Here is a 17,500-nt window from a genome sequence, read left to right on the forward strand (position 1 = left end):
TAAAACAGGCAGAACAACACAACAAAGTAGATTTAGTTCTCATTCCCACAAAGAGCAATCTCTACAGAATATCAATAATACCTCAGAATAATAAGAGTAATAATAATATTAGCAACAAGATATTGTATGTTTGTACTGAACCCAACATTATAACAGAGAGAGGAGCGATTTGGGGTATTCAAGACAGCAGCGTGGTCGTCATAGCATAGTTGCGTGACATAAAATACACACACACACACACACACATACACACACACACACACACACACAAACATACTTCTATACACACACACACACACACACACACAGACATCCACACCCATACAGTACATGTACATACATTCACCATTCATCTAGCTTTTGGGTGCATATATTATGTACTGGAAGACTAAAACTGTGTATGCACATGTTAATGATTGACTGTGGATGTGTGAGTGTGTTTGTCTGGGTGCTTGTGAGTATCAGTGTATATGTGTCTTTGGGTGTCTATGGAAGTGTGTGTAGTATTTGAATGTTTGTCTGTGAGGGGGAAACTTGTCCCCTTTTCAAAAGTTGCATCATACAGATCCATCACCAGGCAGGGCACCCCAACAACTGCTGCCCCACCCAGAGTCCCATGATCCTTTGCAGTAGGTGCTGAGTCAGCAGGCAGGCCATGCGCAGCTCTTGGCATGCTCAGAGAGGAACAGGAAGCTTGTGTTTTTTTTTCTCTTATTTTTTTGCTTTAGTTTGTTTTTAGATTTGGTTTTCTATGAAAACATGCCTCATCTAGCTATTTCTGTCCTCATCTCTCGTTTCTTTAAAAAACAATAACATAGGAAAATGGCTCCTCCACGACTCCAGAGGGTGTCTGTAGTGATGGTGGACATGGTTGCAGTAGTTGTTATTTTTGTTGTTGTTGTTGTTGTTGTTGTTGTTGTTTGTTGTTGATGTTGTCGTCATGGAGACGGGTGGTTGTTTCGGGTGACTGGCCTCTCGCCACTCTTCTCGCCACATCGGTGTCTATCATGTGTCTGTGTAGGAGGGGTTAGGGGGCAGATCCTGTGGAAGGAGGGAAGGACAAGTAAACAAGTCAGAGAATAAGAGTCATCGAGTCCAAAGATATCCTCCAGTAATGTTAAACTAGTGTTCGGTCAGGGCCTTCAAGGTCAGACTGTCCATGTTTCTGCTACTTTCCCTGTGTTCACCTCCATTGTATTGGCAGACACTAGCATGGGGGAGGAGCCATCACAAGATTGACAGGCAGCACATGGTTGGCAACTCGCCATTGGCAAGTGACTGACAGACAGTCTGAGGGAGGGGCTATAGGTGATTGGTGGTTGACAGGCAGGAGACTGGCTCAATCTTGAGACAGACAAGCAGGAATGAGGATGACAGTGTGGTTGATGACTGATATATGTTCTAGTAAAACAAAGAAGGGGGGCAAGCAAGACACTGAACATGCAACAAACCAAACACAAAAATAAGTACTGCAGAAATGGCGCGGTTGCACACTGTTCATACCGCACAATGGCATGGTGCTGTATAAATACACATACAGACAAAACACACACACACACACACACATTAGTGCTCAAGACAATAAAAGCCAGTTGGTCGTCCTTTTATCTGCAGCTGACTTTGCTGGAACAGCTGCACAGGCTTCACTCCCCAACCATACACACACACACACACACACTCACACACATTCCCCTGCACACAACTGACATCTGTATATCTGTGACTTCTTGATTGTTCATACACCACAATAAAAGGACTGTAGATGTGTTAGCCAAGCTCACATCCATACCTATTCTGACACTGGTTTCATAAGAGGGTGTAGTGCAGCTATATTATGTAGGTACAATTAGAAAGAGAGAGAGGACATCAGGCGGTGACAAAGTGTATAGTGTACACCAGATGTTTGTGCAGCTCAATCAGCTACACATGCTTTCATGCCCTTTCTGATGAGTTGCCTGCACCGTCAGAAAATTAGGAAAATTTAACTGAATTGAAGGCACAAGCCTAAACTACTAATCAGTTAGCTTTCAGCAAGTAAAAGTCCTGCCACATATTTACTTCAACCATTTACTAAACCAGCTGATTATTAATTGGCACAACTCCTGAGCCAGGTACACTCTTAAAACAAATATGTTGAAAACAACACACCTTCCAATGTTTTTGAACACATCTCTGTGTCCAGAGAGGGACAACACAGTTTGTGTTGTTTCCAACACATTTGTTTTAAGAGTGTAGATGAGCTAATTAGTGAAATCACCTGTGATAAGTGCACAGGTAGAAAGAATATGGTAGGACTTTTACTTTCTGAAGCTTGACTTTTACATCTCTGGCTTTCAGGAGTCAAGCTGCCAATACAAAATAGTATATAATACAATTTAAAATTAGATTTCATGTACATCTCATTAGTGCACTTCAGGATATGTTATATGTAATTAATATAGTAGTAAACAGTATCTCAATGTATTGTTATTGTTTCATGTTAACATTTTAACATTCAATTAATGGACATAGCAACAGCTACGGACAGCTCATCACTTAAATCACACGTGAGATACAAGCTGTGATTTCTGACTACAGGAACATCAAGATTAAACTGCAGGACCACAACATGATAATAGACTGAGAGCTAACACAGCCCAGACAATATAGTTACATAATTGAAATTCATATAAATGTATTAAGAAAAATCTTTTCTGTTTCTATGTCAATAAATGAAATCTGAAACTATAGCCCAAAATACTAAGTTCTATTAAGTCATATACTTACTCACAGTTTATGTTACTTTAACATACACATTACGTAACATAGACACACCACAAGCCCTTTTCAACTTATAATGTGCAGAGACTTTTTTGCAATGTGTTTTGGCATGGTCTTACACTGCATTGAAAAGTCATCTGCTATTTTCATACATCAGTACAAGGCACATTCTGAGACACTGAGGGTTGGGCAAAATGGAAAATAGATGGCAATGCATAAAGCTCAAACTATCCCACTTTAATCAGTCATATTATTTGTTTAATCCTTCAATGCAGCTAATCACTAAACCAACTCAGACCAAGGCAGACAGTATTACATATTTTTTATGTTATGACTACAATGCAGAAAATCATTCAAAATAAACTTAATTTACTTGAGAGTGCAGTTGAGCTGTGAAATGCCTTTAGTAACTGTCCAACCCTCCTCCAAAGAACAGTTAATTTGGCATGAAATCAGTAGAATGCCCCTTGCAATATTATGAAAATACCAATGTACAGTGTTGTGAAAGTGGTAGAGCACTGGAGAAAAAAAGAACCTCTATACATATGTGGTTTTCCAACACAAATGTCGAACACCATGTGAACATTTAACTTGCTTAAACATGCCATACGTTTCCAATTAGAAACACCTAATTTAAGTGACATCATCTAAGCAATGATGGGATCTTCTGAAGAAGCCACAGTGGCTATGGTTTGTACGCTATGTAGACCTTTTAAGGTTTCTCTGAAAAACCTTAAAGGGTCTACCTGTGAAGACAAAGTGAGGAAACACGAGACCTCTCTGACCCTCTTCTCAATCCTTTGGCTCACCTGTTTACCTCTTGACTAAAGCCCCATTCACACAAAAAGAGAAACCCAGGTTTCTAGTGGTAATTAAATTATAAGGTCCGATGTGTGAATGAAGCCAACCCGCTAATTGGCAATCACTCCACCTGCGACCGAGTACGGTACACAATTCTCTTCTCACAGCTGCAGTGTGAAAACAAGCGTAGCATTAATTAGCAGGTTTGAGAAGTGCGAAGGGGAAGGGGGGGAATTACCCCCTTGCCTTCACTCACTATATTTATATCACAAACTTCAAGTTCATAATTTCTCTCATGATTATCTAATGCCTGTGTGTAGCCACAAGTGGTTGTTATCACTTTCAGCCCCAAACTACCTTTTATTGGTGAGTTTATTTTAAAACATTAAACTTTCTTTGAGGCCATGTTTGTGGCACATTTCATCCTTTCTTCTTACCTAATATTAACAAAAGTTGTTATGCTAACTGTGCTTTTGTCATTTTGCATTGTTCACGTTACCTAGCCTACAGTAATTTCCTGTGTATTAACCTCATTGTGAATAAACTGCACAACGATGTTTTACACAAATTAAAAACCGCAGTGCCCAATAGCCCAATTATTCAGAATCAAATCAGTGCTTTAATCAGAAAGAATAATGAAGAAAATAAATGTATTCCCATGTAGAGCCCTTCCCTCTGTATTAACATCATAGCAGAAGAAATGTAGCAAAATCAATGAATAAAACCTCGGTTAATAGGCATTACGTAGAAATTAAGTAACCTACTCTTGAATGCATTTTTAATATTAGAGCTTAGAGGCCACGGCAACGAGGACGAATGACCAAAGAAGTTGCCGGTACTTGTTGGTGCCCTCATGAAGGGTTTACGTTTTGTTTGGATATGTTGCTGATTGGATCATAAACAGCGACAGCAATAAAGAGGAATGACCGAAGAATTTGTCGGTATTTGTTGGTAGAGAATCCATCATGAGTGTGGAGGGGGTGGGTCTGGGATGCCAGACACCACTGTTGAGCCTTCTGGAGGTGTTATGGGCCTAATTCAGCGAAATACTGATGAAGGAATATGCCTGCTTTATAACCCCAGTGATATGCTCATGAGGGCTGTTGAAATTCTGTTGGTGATGTTTTTGCCCACAAAGGTTGCTTTGATGGTGATTTGGTTTTTGATGGGAAATGGGCTTGGTTGTTGATTGGCCGCTGTGGAAAATGCCCTACAGCACTAGTAATTTAACACCTCTCCTTTATCTGAAATAGAGCACAGTGTTTAAATCGCAGCAACAAGGGAAGAGTTAAAGGCTGCTGATGCTGCTGCTTGGCCAGTATAAGCACACTAGAAACTTCCACTGGTTAAAAGGAGATGGCTAGCAAAGATTACATATAGATAGCAACGTTTAAACCTTGCAGTAGGAGCAGTAATAGGGAAGTTCAAAGACGCAAACCTGTTTAATGTCGTTATGTGTAAACAGTGGAGACCCGTTAATTTGCTACAGGGGAGTGAGAGCGTAAAATAGTTATCTAACATGTTTTTTTGTTTTTGTTTTTTACTCAAGTTTACGCAAGTTTATTGTGTGAATGAGGCTTAAGCAATCTTCTACTCACTAATTCACCTGTTTCCTCTCTGTTACTGGTTTAAAACTAGTCACTGGTTTAAACTTTCACCCTTGACTATGCATTTGCCTAGTTCTTGAGACCTGCCAAGCTGCCAACATATTTCAGAAATTAGCCTGATGCAATTTTGTTATATCAAACTCTAATTAAGACTCAGTGTTACCAATACTATTTTAGACACTTTTAGCCCCTACACCAATCAAACAGAACAATTATAGCTAGGAGTTTGAATTACGAGCAATGTAAAATAAGTACTGCAAAACCAGCTCAAGTCAAACAGCTGTTTAATCCCAGGGGTTACACACAGGGATTAAGCCTGTGCAGTACCTGCAGGAGGAGGGCGTGGGCATCACTGCTGAACCCTCCGCAGACTGACGCACTTTACTATCTGAGCACCTTTCTTCATATCCACAACATCTGGCTACGGAGGACGAGAGGAGTGAGGGAAAGCCAGGACCCCAGGGATGAAGTGATGTAGTTGGAGACAGAAGGAGGGCAGAAAAGTGCAGAGGATGTCAAGAAGGAACACAGAGGAATGAGATACAAACAGGGAGAGGAGAGAGAGAAGGAGGTAGACATAGAAGAATGATGGGTGATGGACAGAATCAGTCAAGACAGAAAGAGAAGGATGAGGGGTTGGTGAGAGAGGTAGTAGTGATGAGAAAGCAGACAGCAGGAGTGAGACATGAATATTGGAATAGACAGATGAAAAATTAAAGAACACACAGTGATTAGATTAGAAATGAAAGAAGTTAAGGTTTGACAAGAGATGTTGACAGGGTGAGGGAGGGCAAAGGAGAAGGCAAGATAGGCAGGGAAAGAGAGAGAAGAGGCAAAGGCATCAGAGATGTCTGCAGAAAACTCTAAAGCAAGAGAACAGCGAACAGTTGCTTTGACAGAGGCCCAGGGACAGGCTAACACCTGGACTAAACTAGAGGAGTAGACAGGAAAGGCAGGGTTAAGATGGAACAAGGGAACAGACATTTCAATGTGCCTGTAAGAAAGACTAGATCTACAGAACAAACCAGGCTTGAGACAGGACTAGCAACTGGATTAGCAATCAATCATCATAGGCTACAGAGTGTAAATGGGACAGCAAAAAAAAGGACTGCAAAGGAGTGCAAGAGTAAAAACTAGGAGATGGATTACAGGGGTGCTAGAGGACGACAGAAGGCAGTACTAAAGTCAAAACTGCACCCAGGGTTAGCGTAGTCTGGAGCTAATACAAGACTCAAATGTCATCTGTGTCACGCTAAATATGCTACAGAGGCAGGGTTACAGCAGGGGCCAGAGGCGGAGTCTGTAGTAAAGTGAGAGGAGGAGCTTGGCAGAGAAGGTCTGCTTCATCAATGCAGCATTGCCATGGAACTTAGCCACATTCAGGAAGTACCACGGTTCAGGAACTTCAGGACGTACAACACATACAACAAAGAAAAATACAGAGCATGCTTTGCTGCGGTCAAAATGGTTGCATGTTAGCCTATGACATGACAGAAAGATCCCTTAACTTAGGACAAAGAGTTGAAAATGGAGTTTTGAAGGCAAACCAGTAGCATGCTTAGATTTTGCTATATTGCTGCTGTAAAATGATTTCATAGCTGAGATGACCATCCTAATTATCTTTCCCTTCCCACTGTTCAGCTGTCACATCGATGCATGCTTTGAATGACATGGGTCGCTCAGCAATGGCAAAATATCTACTCAGCAGGTGACGCTGCTCAGTTATGAATGCCTAAAGATAACTAATTGCAAGCCACTAATTTTGGGACTTAAGGTAAAATAGATTTTGGGGGAGTGGGAAATCTGGTCCCTGCCCAGCACAGCATACCTGAGCTTTCTATTCCCTCAGTATCCTTCAGGCCCCCTGTCATGGTCTTTTTCTATCCTAATTCAACCTGTTTGTTGAGGGAAAGAGCATTTTCTGTTTGCTGGATTAATTTTTATCTGAAGTCTGAATGTAATGCCATCTGAAATATGTTGCACTGAAATTACTGATACACTATTAAAAATACATGTAGTACACTAGCATTGTAGTTGGACGGGGCAAGACACTAGTACACATTTACACATTTGTACAATAAATTAAACATTCTCACAGCAAACTGCAGTGGCCACTTCTACTTCAGTTTCTCAATAACCCATGAATTAGATTCACAAAAACACATCAAAAATATGCCACTGATTCTAGTGCAAACAACACACTCTAGTAGGCTAATGCACACTCACAATGAAGTGTCTTCTTGATCAGTCAAATCCTTTGCACATTCGCATGTTACGTCAACGGTCATAAACTCTAGTGTCCACTTAGATAGCACACACTAGTGAACCATCATGTTAGTGTACACAAAACAACACAAAACACGTTATACTATACTACTACACGTTATACTATATGACTACTCAAGCTTTTTATTCTAAAACACACCATTGAGGTTACAGAAAATGCCAATTGCTATCTGTCTTCATGTAATGTATAAAATATAAATGTAAAATAGCTGTGTTTGCTCCAATTTTTCATAAGTTGAAGTATAAGACTTTTTCTATGCACACAAAAGGTTAATTTCACTCAAATGAACAAACTCCTTCAAATTCAGTTCAGTGGCAACATGGTGGACATTCCTGCAGTCAGCATGCTAATTGCACACTCCTGCAAACTTGTAACATCAGTCGCATTGTGTTGTGTGATAAAATACATTTTAGAGTGTAGAATGATCAAGCCTTTTATCAGCATCTTTTGGTATGCCACCTATCAAGAGGATGGATTACTTTGGCAAAGGTGACGTCACTAACACATATTTTAAGAGTTTTGTGAACAAACCCTCAGAGAAATTTGTCTTTTGTGTGCATAGAGCATATCTTACACTATTACTTCAATTCTTAAAAAATTAAAGTGAAAACAAATGATTATATATTTGTTAGGTATAATTGTTAAAACATGAGGATTAAATACAGGGGATTTTATAACCTGTTTACTATTCTACTAAGTGTTTACTTAATCCTTAAATGTCTGTTAACTTTCCTCCATCCCTCTCTCTATTCAGGGAAACACACAAAAGTGAAGTTTGTAATTGTAACTTTATTAGAAGTTCCTGACTCCTGAGTCATAGAAAAAGACTCTGGGGCACTTACTGAATAGGAAGAACATTACACATCTACACGTTAACACACTGTTAGGCGCCACAGCTCAAACTGGCTGTCCTGTCTCTAGCTGGCCAGGATCCTGAGCTTTAAAGACATGCCCCTGCTGCATCTGATCGGATTTCTCCCCAGTGTACTGTAGCCTGTGATCTGTGAGTGGACAGATCCTGCTGATGCCCAGTTTAAGCTCAGCTCAGGCCAGGCTGGGGTTCTAGCTTAGGCCCAGTTCAAAGGCCCACCTTGGTGTCGTGGCCTAGCACAGCGTAGCTGACGTACGAGTCGTTGTCTCCCTCCTCAGAGAGAGAACCTTCCAGCAGCAGTTCACCACCCTCATTCTCCTCTGCACCTTTTCCTCTGCGCACCACCTTCCTCACGATCTACAGCGCCACCCAGAGGGTTGGAGGAGCACAGCAGCCCACAGGGAGGGATGGCAAGGAGACATAGGGGTGAGAAGGGGGGATGTGGAGAAGAGAAGGAGAGAAAAGAGAATAGGAAAGATGAGGATAGAGGGACAGGGAGGGGAGGTGTGTGAAGGGGTGATGAAGAACAGAAGAAAGGGGGATAGTGGTATGGGGAAAAAGATGAATGAGAAAAGATAAGAAAAAAGGGGAAATGCAAGGGAGGAAGAAAAAAGGAAAATGATGAGTGAAAGAAATAATATGATTGAAGGATTTAAATAAAATGGCAAGTTGAGAAACATGTGTGCTTTGTGCTCCAGTAGAGGGTGCTGTAATGTAGATCCACAGTGTAGTCCTTTCCTATACCCTTCACTCTTATGGACAACAGTACACAGCATGAATCACTTCACACTAATCAAGCACTCATTTTCTGTCTGGAAATGTAAGTGCACCCATAACCATTAAAGTTTCTTCTCATTCATGTTAGGCACCCTTAGCAACTGGTTTGTTTTGGGAACTACACAAACAGCACTCGGCAGTAGTTGATACAAGTTAATGAACACGTTCCATGATTATTGTTATCGGAATAATCATAACCACGGTTATTAGGCTATAGCTTTTCATTTGTGTACATTATGAGTGAGAGATGCGGCAACACTTTATTCAAAGTGCATCAAATATGGATATTATAGAGCATTTATAACCCATCAACGAGCCTTTAAAATGTCTTAATAGAGGCTTTATAAACACAGAAACAAAGAACTGCTGCTTTAAGCCAGCATCTTAACTTTTGAATTGATAAATCTCCAACCATATGACAAGGCTCATTGGGTGGTTTATAAGAGCTTATAAAGGCTGGGGGTGTGGAGTACGAGTGCGGCCCACCCTGGGTGGTCACCGTACTACAGCCCCTGCCAAGCACGGTGGGAAGCGGGATGGGAAGCTGACCTTCTTGGTGACTATGTTGCCATGCTCATCTGTGAACTGCTCCTCACTCACGTGCTCTCCCGGCAGATCCTCCGCCTCGTCACCCTGTGGGACACGCAGCAACACCAACACACACGCGTTACAGGTGACCATCACACAGATAAGCGCACACATACACACACACACACACACACACACACACATGCACACACTTTCTCATGAACACAATGTTTACACTCATATAGGCACACACAGATATACATTCATATAATATACAAGAAACACAACTCAATAAACAGTGGGTCAGCACTAGGATCTTAAAAACAGTGCACAGCTGACAGTGCACTCATACACAAACACACGTACATTCTTAGACACCAACACTCTCTCTCTCTCTCTCTCTCTCTCACATACAGTTCTTTGCTTAGTAAGGGCTAAGTCATTGCTGTCTAGAGTAGAAGGCACAGGAGAGAAATGGGCTTGAGCAGAAAGGCCAGAGTCAGCACATACTAAAGAGTTAAAAATAACCACCGGCGAGAGCTGCAGTGGGGGAGGGAGAGAGACAATGGCCAAATCAAGAACTCTCAGAACTGAGAAGAGTATATTGGTGCCTTAAATTAAAAACTATTTTAATTAATATGGGGCTACATGTATTAATGCCCGTGTGTGTGTGTGTGTGTGTGTGTGTGTGTGTGTGTGTGTGTGTGTGTGTGTGTGTGTGTTTGCGTTGGAGGTCAAATGTTTGTTATGGTTGTGTATGCAGATATACAGTATGTTTTAGATGGACATGGAGCGCATAAGCCATCAGACATTGGCTGGCCTTGACACTTTGACACTTAATGTTTGAAATGTCTGCATTCACTACACTCTGTTGAGTTCTTGGATTTCTCCCTCTTACTTTCAGTCAATGTGTGTGTGTGTGTGTGTGTGTGTGTGTGTGTGTGTGTGTGTGTGTGTGTTCTGGCTGAATGAAGGTTGGTTTCTTGCGAGAGACTCCAGCAGCTGCCATGTCACTCATAACATAGTGGCACTGAGAGAGACACACCTGCGCTCAACTCATCAGGTGAGAGAGCAGCTTGTCGTACACAGTCTTGCGTGGATAGGTGTGTGTGTGTGTGTGTGTGTGTGTGTGTGTGTGTGAGAGTGTGTATGTGTGTGTGAGTGTGTGTGTTGTGTGTGTGTGTGTGTGTGTGTGTGTGTGTGTGTGTGTGTGTGTGTGTGTGTGTGTGTGTGTGTGCGTGCGTGCGTGTGTGTGTCTGTCTATATAGAGTGCACGTCCTTAATAATATTCTTTCTCTGGCAGCTAAACACCTTTAGCACCTCTGAACATAAAGGTCTTTCCATTCTTTCTATTCCATTTTTCCATTCCATGAAAGAATACTTCACAGGTTCCTGGTCTTTCCAACAATTTAACTGAAAGGTCAATGCCCTGAGCTTTTACCTCATGAAAGAAAATTTAGACCAGATTTTTTTACACAAAGTATTTTTACCAAGTCGATTTAGCCCAATAATCAGACACAAGGCTAATCTCCAGCCACCTGGTGTTATTACAGTAAAAACAGAGTTGATGTTACATCTTCCTGGCCTATGCACATATCAGCAGTGTGCCCTTTTTATCTGCCTATGTCAAGGGTGATCCTGTGTGGGACTCTTCTAATTCTAAATTCTAAAGCAACAATGTTTTTTTAACACTTCAAAATAACATTTGATAAATTAACCTTACATTTTTCAGTAGCCATAGGTGTGTAGATTTTAACAAAATCTGGTTTGGTTCTTAACAGAAGCATTTACTGCCTGAAATATCCGATTTTGTTTACCACACTCGGAGTTATAGTGCTGATAGGTTGCCTATTTACGCCGTTTCAATGGCACATGAACGGTTAGACCGAGAATTCTCGTCATTAAATTAAAATTCCACTGGAGTACATGCAGCCTTACAACACTGTTTACAGCTCTTCGAGTCACGGTTAAATGTAATTTTTGGTACATAGCTAATTTAGATACACCTATGGTGTGGGTGCTTGCGTTTTTTTAGGAATCCGCCGTCTTGGTTTGTATAGAAATGGATATTAAGTGACATACATGCAAGACGGCGGAAATACGGGACCGACGGTAATAGGGGGAGATCCGATATATATATGTTCTACTGTATGTCTTTTTCTGTGTGTCTATGGTGATGTCTTTTTCCTGTCATGAGCACAGTGAAGCAAATCCCTAGCAACTTGCACCGAATTGGACGGCAATAAAGTATTGAATCTTGAATGTTGTCTTCATAATCCAGTGCTAAGAGTGTTGTTATTTTGTTGTTCATGAAACATGGATCAAACAAATGTGCACTTGCAGGTCATTTCAATAATCAACAGCCAGGGGGTCAGTTACGAAGAAGAATGTGCCCCGTCAATGCAGAAAGACTTAATCAGAGTTGGCAACAGCTGAATTGTACATTAAACCTCTAATAAGAACACATAGCCATTTAAATGTGACAAATGTGTCACATCAAATGTGATATGTGATTGCACACATAAATCACATGCTCATCTATCAGACAATGTGCCAGAAATACACCCAGTACTGTCACTGTATGCCAAACCAGGTTCAAACTGTTGACATCAAGCTCCACCCCAAAAGCACAATCAACATCCTCCTATAAAATCTTGATGAATCCACCTCACACACTTCCTTCGTGCCCTCTGGCATACCACTTCTCTGATGCCCTCTGGCATACCACTTCTCTGATGCCCTGTGGCATATCACTTCTCTGGTACCCTCTGGCATATCACTTCTCAATCCTTTCTTGTGTCTCTTTCTTTCCTCTACCCCTGGTGCTATACATCTGACAGCGTATATAGTGATATTTTTTCATTCCATTTATCCATGTATCCTTTATGCTGTCTGTTCCCGCCTTCCACCCCTCTGTCTTTTTACCCCTCCCCCTTTCTCTCTCCAGTACCTTAAGGATGAGCCTGCGTCTGACCACGCGTGTTGTGACGTTCTCCTCCTCATCGACCACACCCTCATCCTCTCCAAGCTCACGGTCCAGTCGCTTGTGGATATATGTCAGCACCGAGCGCACGGACCCACTGGCAATGTGCAGGACATTCTGGCAGCTGATGACCAGAAACGCCAGCACCACAAAGCTGAAGAGCAGCTCGGTCAGTACTGCCCACATTGTGACCAGGCTCCTTCACACACACACAAACACACGCGCGCGCACGCACACACACACACACACACAGCGGCTTGTGTGGTCCTACAGAGCACCCGGGGTCTCAGTGGTTCCCGCTCTTGCTGTGTCGTTCTGCCAGCTGCGTAGGGCCAGGCCAGCCCTTGTCCAAGTCTGTCCCTCTATCCTGTTTTTGTTGTCATCTGAAACGGAACAGGGACCCGTCCACACGAGCCCATTCCCTGTCTGTCTTTTTGCTCTTCTTCTCTCTCTCTCTCTTCCTCTGGCCCACCCTTCTTCTCTCTCTCTCTGTCAGTGGGGAGGGAACAGTGGCTGGCCCATGCCATCAGATCCAGCCTGATAGTTTCTATTTCCTACCCCTTCTCTCCCCCTCTCTCTCACACTCATTCCTACACCCCCCCCCCCCCCCCCACACACACACACGCACATGCTTGTACACTTGCCCACCCCCCTCCACCACCACCACTAACGTCTCCTCTCCCTGCTTCCAAAAACAGACACTCCCGACCTGGCAGTGGTGTCCGGTTGCACATGTGACCTCGGCTCTGGAAATACCTTTGGCCATGTACCAGACCATGTCTGTGTGTGTGATCGAAGAGCTGGTGACACATTTCGAATGAGTGTATGCGTATGTGTGTGTGCGTGTGTGTGCGTGTGTGTGTGTGCGTGTGTGTGTGTATGTGTGTGTGTGTGTGTGTGTGTGGGGGGGGGTTGGTAGAGAGAGAGGGACAGAGAGAGAGAGAGTGTGTGTGTGTGTATGTATGTTTATGTGTGCATTGAGAGGCAGTATTTGAAGTGTATCTCTGTGTCACTTTGACTTGAAAGCAGGTAAGAGGTTTGCCAAACTTAACCCTTCAGTCTCCTACAACTCATACAGTACCAGCTGCAGGCTCTAGATAATTAGACCGTCTGCTAAATGAAGGCTATTACACCATCCGCTAAATGAGGATGATTACACTTCGCATGGAAAGATGCAACACTAATGCTAGCTCAAATGCTAGGCCAGATCACTACAACACGGGACCAGTTTGCCTTGATCTTTGAAATGAGTCATTAGACACACTGGAAAGCCTGTCTGAGACCCTTGATTGAGCCCTCACACAGGAAGCCATAAGCTGCTGTAAGTGAACTTAATGCCCCTAGGCTAATGGCTACAGTTCCCTTACTCAGCCTCATTGGCCTGGAATTGAAGGGCATTATGTTTAGTTGTTTGAATAGACCAACGGATGAATTGATTGACGGACGGACAGAGGGATAAATAGACAGTCTTTCATCACTACCAATCATAAACCATAAGTAAAGTAATGGAATGCCCCCTCCCACATTCTGAAATCCAAACATAGCCTACAGTAGCCAAAGAGAGACACAGGGAGTATACAGGTGCTATTTTTGGCTCAAAACGGGTTGTGTCCTTTTCCGGCAATGGTTGTGAATGTGTTAAGTGAGTATATGTGTGTTTGAGACATCGAGAGATTTATTCAGACTAGCAGGTGCTCTAATTATTCAAAACAAGATAGACAGAATGTGTTTAGATATGAATCTCCACTGTGTGTGCTAACAAGTCGGTTTATAAGCAGGAGGCAGTTCAGCTGTAGGCACAAGCACCACAAACACATCACTGGACAAACAGTGCCTGTGTCTCCATCTAAGCCTTTAGCCTTCAAATGAACCTATTTGCCCTACCAACTGGAAACGGGAAAAGCTAGCAATTGTTCAGCAGAAAGGGTTAATCGTTCGTTTGAGGTGTCCGTAGAGAAAATACTAACTCTCTCTGCACCTGTTCTTGGACTGCTTTGTCATCTCTGTTGCTTGTTCAACGAGGCTTCTGTCTTTGCACTCAAATTAATTAATGATTTATAATATTGCAAAACCACTTATGGCATTTAAAATAAAATAAAAAAAAAACTGTGCAGTCTCATAAACTAAAACTTCATAGAAATAATTTGTCTGCAGCACCTATTGCCATACAAACAAAATGTGGTTAGCAGCAGACTTTAGGGTTGATTGTCAAACAGACTGTCAACCTGCTTTAGTCAACATGGCACACAGTGTCCAGACAAACAGCCATGACGCTATGGTGGTGATGCTCAATGACCATTATCCAGTCAGCAGCAGTGAGTCACACTGTGTTCATTTTAGCCGAATCATGTAATGGAGGTCTCACCTGTCCCCAACCCCGCAGCTCTGGCACACGATGCGGGAAACCAAGGCCCTTCTCAAACGGCTGGGTTCCCCGAAAGTGACTGCGCAGGATCTCCGAGTGGCCCATGTCCCGCACCGGCTGCAGCAGGGCCTCCTGGGCCACGCGGGATTGGCTGGTGTCTCCGTCCATTGTGCTGCGCATCGATGACATCATGGACTCCATAGCCTGCCTGGTGTTGGCTTGAGATGGCCCCACCCAGTTCTGGGCGACATCGGTCATCCCTTGCCATCCGGGCGCTGCTGGGTCGGGCAGGTAGGAAAGGAAGGACCCTGGGGGTGACCTGCAGGGGAGGAAGAGGACAAGTGAAGAGGGACCTCCAGATTCAACAAACACAACTCATCCTATGAGTCAAAATCATAAACACATCTCACAAAGAAGCCAAAAATAGTATAATTGAGGAGTTGATGAGTAATTCTAGCACTTCATGTTTTACTGGTCAAGTCCCTGGCCTATGCCTGGGTTTTTTAAAAAGTTGGACTTTAATGTTACATGGTTGCACTCAGAAAGGGAGAAATTTCCTCCTCCAGTAATAAAGAGTTGTAAATCTAATGGCTCCTGTGACCACAGAGTGACCCCAGCACGACTCACCCGTCTCCATTTCGGTCTGCCACATGGCTCAGGCCAGGCGAGTCACTCATTCGTGCATACACCCGCTGTTGCCCTGCAACGACAGACAGGCCTTCTTCTAATCCCACTCCTCCTCCTCCTCCACCTTCTCCTCCTCCCCCCCCTCCTCCAGCTCCTCCTGCCGTGACCTCTGACCCCTGACTTCCATCCAGCCCATTGATGTTGACCCCGGCCGGCGTCCCCGCCAAGCTCTGCTGCTCCGAGTCGCAGCCTAGCTCCGACTGGTCCTCCAGCAGCTCAATGGAGCCACTGAGTCCGCCCCGACCGCTCATCCCTGTGCCCGCCCCTGAACCCCTGCTGTTGGGCCTTCCCAGGCTCCCGTGGGGCAGCGGAGCATCTGAGTCATCGGCTCGGCTGCACTCTAACGAGGAGTCCTCCACCGCCACCAACGAGGGGCTGTTGCCAGACGGCCACACCTGCATGTCCGACATCTCCATCAGCGTGTCCTCCTCGGTGGTCGCCATGGGCGCGCAGTCCAGGCTGGACACCTCTTGCCAGTAAGGCTCGCTGCCCAGTGGCGAGGGCAGGCTGTACTGCAGCGATGCTGGGGAGAGCATCTCCTCACGGACCGCCAGCCCGTAACCTGGAGCGACACACAGAGAGGCTCGCTGACACCCCCCAAAAAATCACCTTCCTCTGGAGGGAAGTGCCCTGGCCCAAGTGAGAGGGAGGGAGAGGGGGGAGGGGCAAAGGGATGCAAGGCAAAGGGAGGAGGGAAAGAGGGTGTGTGGGAGCATTGTCAAGCCAGACCAGATCAACCAGCAGTGACAGAGGGCAGGCCTAGTGCACACTACACCCATTACACCCTGCCGCCATCAGCACATAGAAAATGTGGCAGTCCCCACTCATAGTTTAAACACTGGTGTGTATGATATGATCTCTATCAGAACAATGTAGGAAACAACAGATATCTAATAGATATTATCCTTTCCTACTTTGAACACTCATGCATGCAAAAATTTCATAGAAAAGTGGCCAAATCAACTATATTGAATGAGTCAGCATTTAGACCTACATATACACCAGTAAGTAGCGCAGGTAATTCACATATAATGTGACAATGGCACCACTGCAGTCTAAAAGCCTTTAATTTCAGCGGCTTGTGGTACACGACAATGGTTCGCCGTTTCACCAGTGGCTACTACTATTTTGTGCTGAACCCAATGCAGCAAAGTGCAGCCAGTGCAGCAAAACCTGCTTTGCATCTGAAAGGGTCATTATACACCGAGGCCAGTAATACAGAAACTTCTTAAATCTAAAACACTACTTTATCTAGTCATCATGGAGTTGTAAGCTATGCGGTGATTACATTTTATAGCAATTACATGAGGACAGATCCTAAATTTAAATCCTAAACTGGTATTACAGTAGCATCCTAACTTCCCAAAATAGAGTATCCTATGTTTGCCTGCAAGTTACATCATCGGAAGAATGGTATTACATTTCGTGCACCTAAGCATAGGAAGTGTAGGGTAGAGAGGCCTCAACATTGTAACATTTCCAGGACAGCTATGTTTCCTGAAAGCTCTAGATGATTAGCACACTAATGGACACCTTAGATGGCTTGTCAGATTTCTTCTTTTACTATATGGCAATCATGACTGGATTTACTGGCAGATAGATCCTGCTTTTAAACTATCAGCTGAGTGAGCAGCTTTTAAAGCATATCGTAATTGTAACTCTTGAGATGCTGGAGGTTTCAACTCACTCCTGTGGGTTTTTGTTTATGAAACAATTTGCAAACACTTCTTGGTTTACTGGAATGTCACCCTGATGATGACCGTGTCCATTGATGGTGACTTTTTGATCAACTATGACCCAAATGATAATGTATGATGACCAGCATGCATGGGAC

At 43.5% G+C, this 17,500-nt stretch overlaps 1 protein-coding gene across 8 annotated transcripts in view; it reads right to left on the reverse strand.

The window, feature by feature from the left end:
• ank1a (ankyrin 1, erythrocytic a) overlaps window positions 1-17,500 on the reverse strand; it is a 65,066-nt gene that overhangs the window by 29 nt on the left and 47,537 nt on the right. For 6 of the 8 annotated variants that reach the window (XM_076270934.1, XM_076270933.1, XM_076270930.1 and 3 more), the window contains 6 exons: window positions 15,607-16,228; window positions 14,980-15,298; window positions 9,653-9,736; window positions 8,546-8,683; window positions 5,496-5,589; window positions 1-1,041 (listed from right to left, as the gene is read on the reverse strand). The exon at window positions 1-1,041 is cut by the window's left edge and continues 29 nt beyond it. In XM_076270934.1, the coding sequence (XP_076127049.1) occupies window positions 5,518-5,589; window positions 8,546-8,683; window positions 9,653-9,736; window positions 14,980-15,298; window positions 15,607-16,228 (1,235 nt within the window). In that variant the 3' untranslated portion in view covers window positions 1-1,041; window positions 5,496-5,517. Of the gene's footprint in view, window positions 1,042-5,495; window positions 5,590-8,545; window positions 8,684-9,652; window positions 9,737-12,581; window positions 13,200-14,979; window positions 15,299-15,606; window positions 16,229-17,500 lie in introns of those variants that run through there. The other 2 variants (XM_076270932.1, XM_076270937.1) reach the window with 2 other exon arrangements.

Source organism: Alosa pseudoharengus, unplaced genomic scaffold (assembly GCF_046254945.1).
Source record: "Alosa pseudoharengus isolate Yale_2024_CS ecotype anadromous, Long Island Sound unplaced genomic scaffold, YU_APseudo_1.1 YU_APseudo_1.1_scf_6, whole genome shotgun sequence".
In the NCBI taxonomy this organism is placed as follows: Eukaryota; Metazoa; Chordata; class Actinopteri; order Clupeiformes; family Clupeidae; genus Alosa; species Alosa pseudoharengus.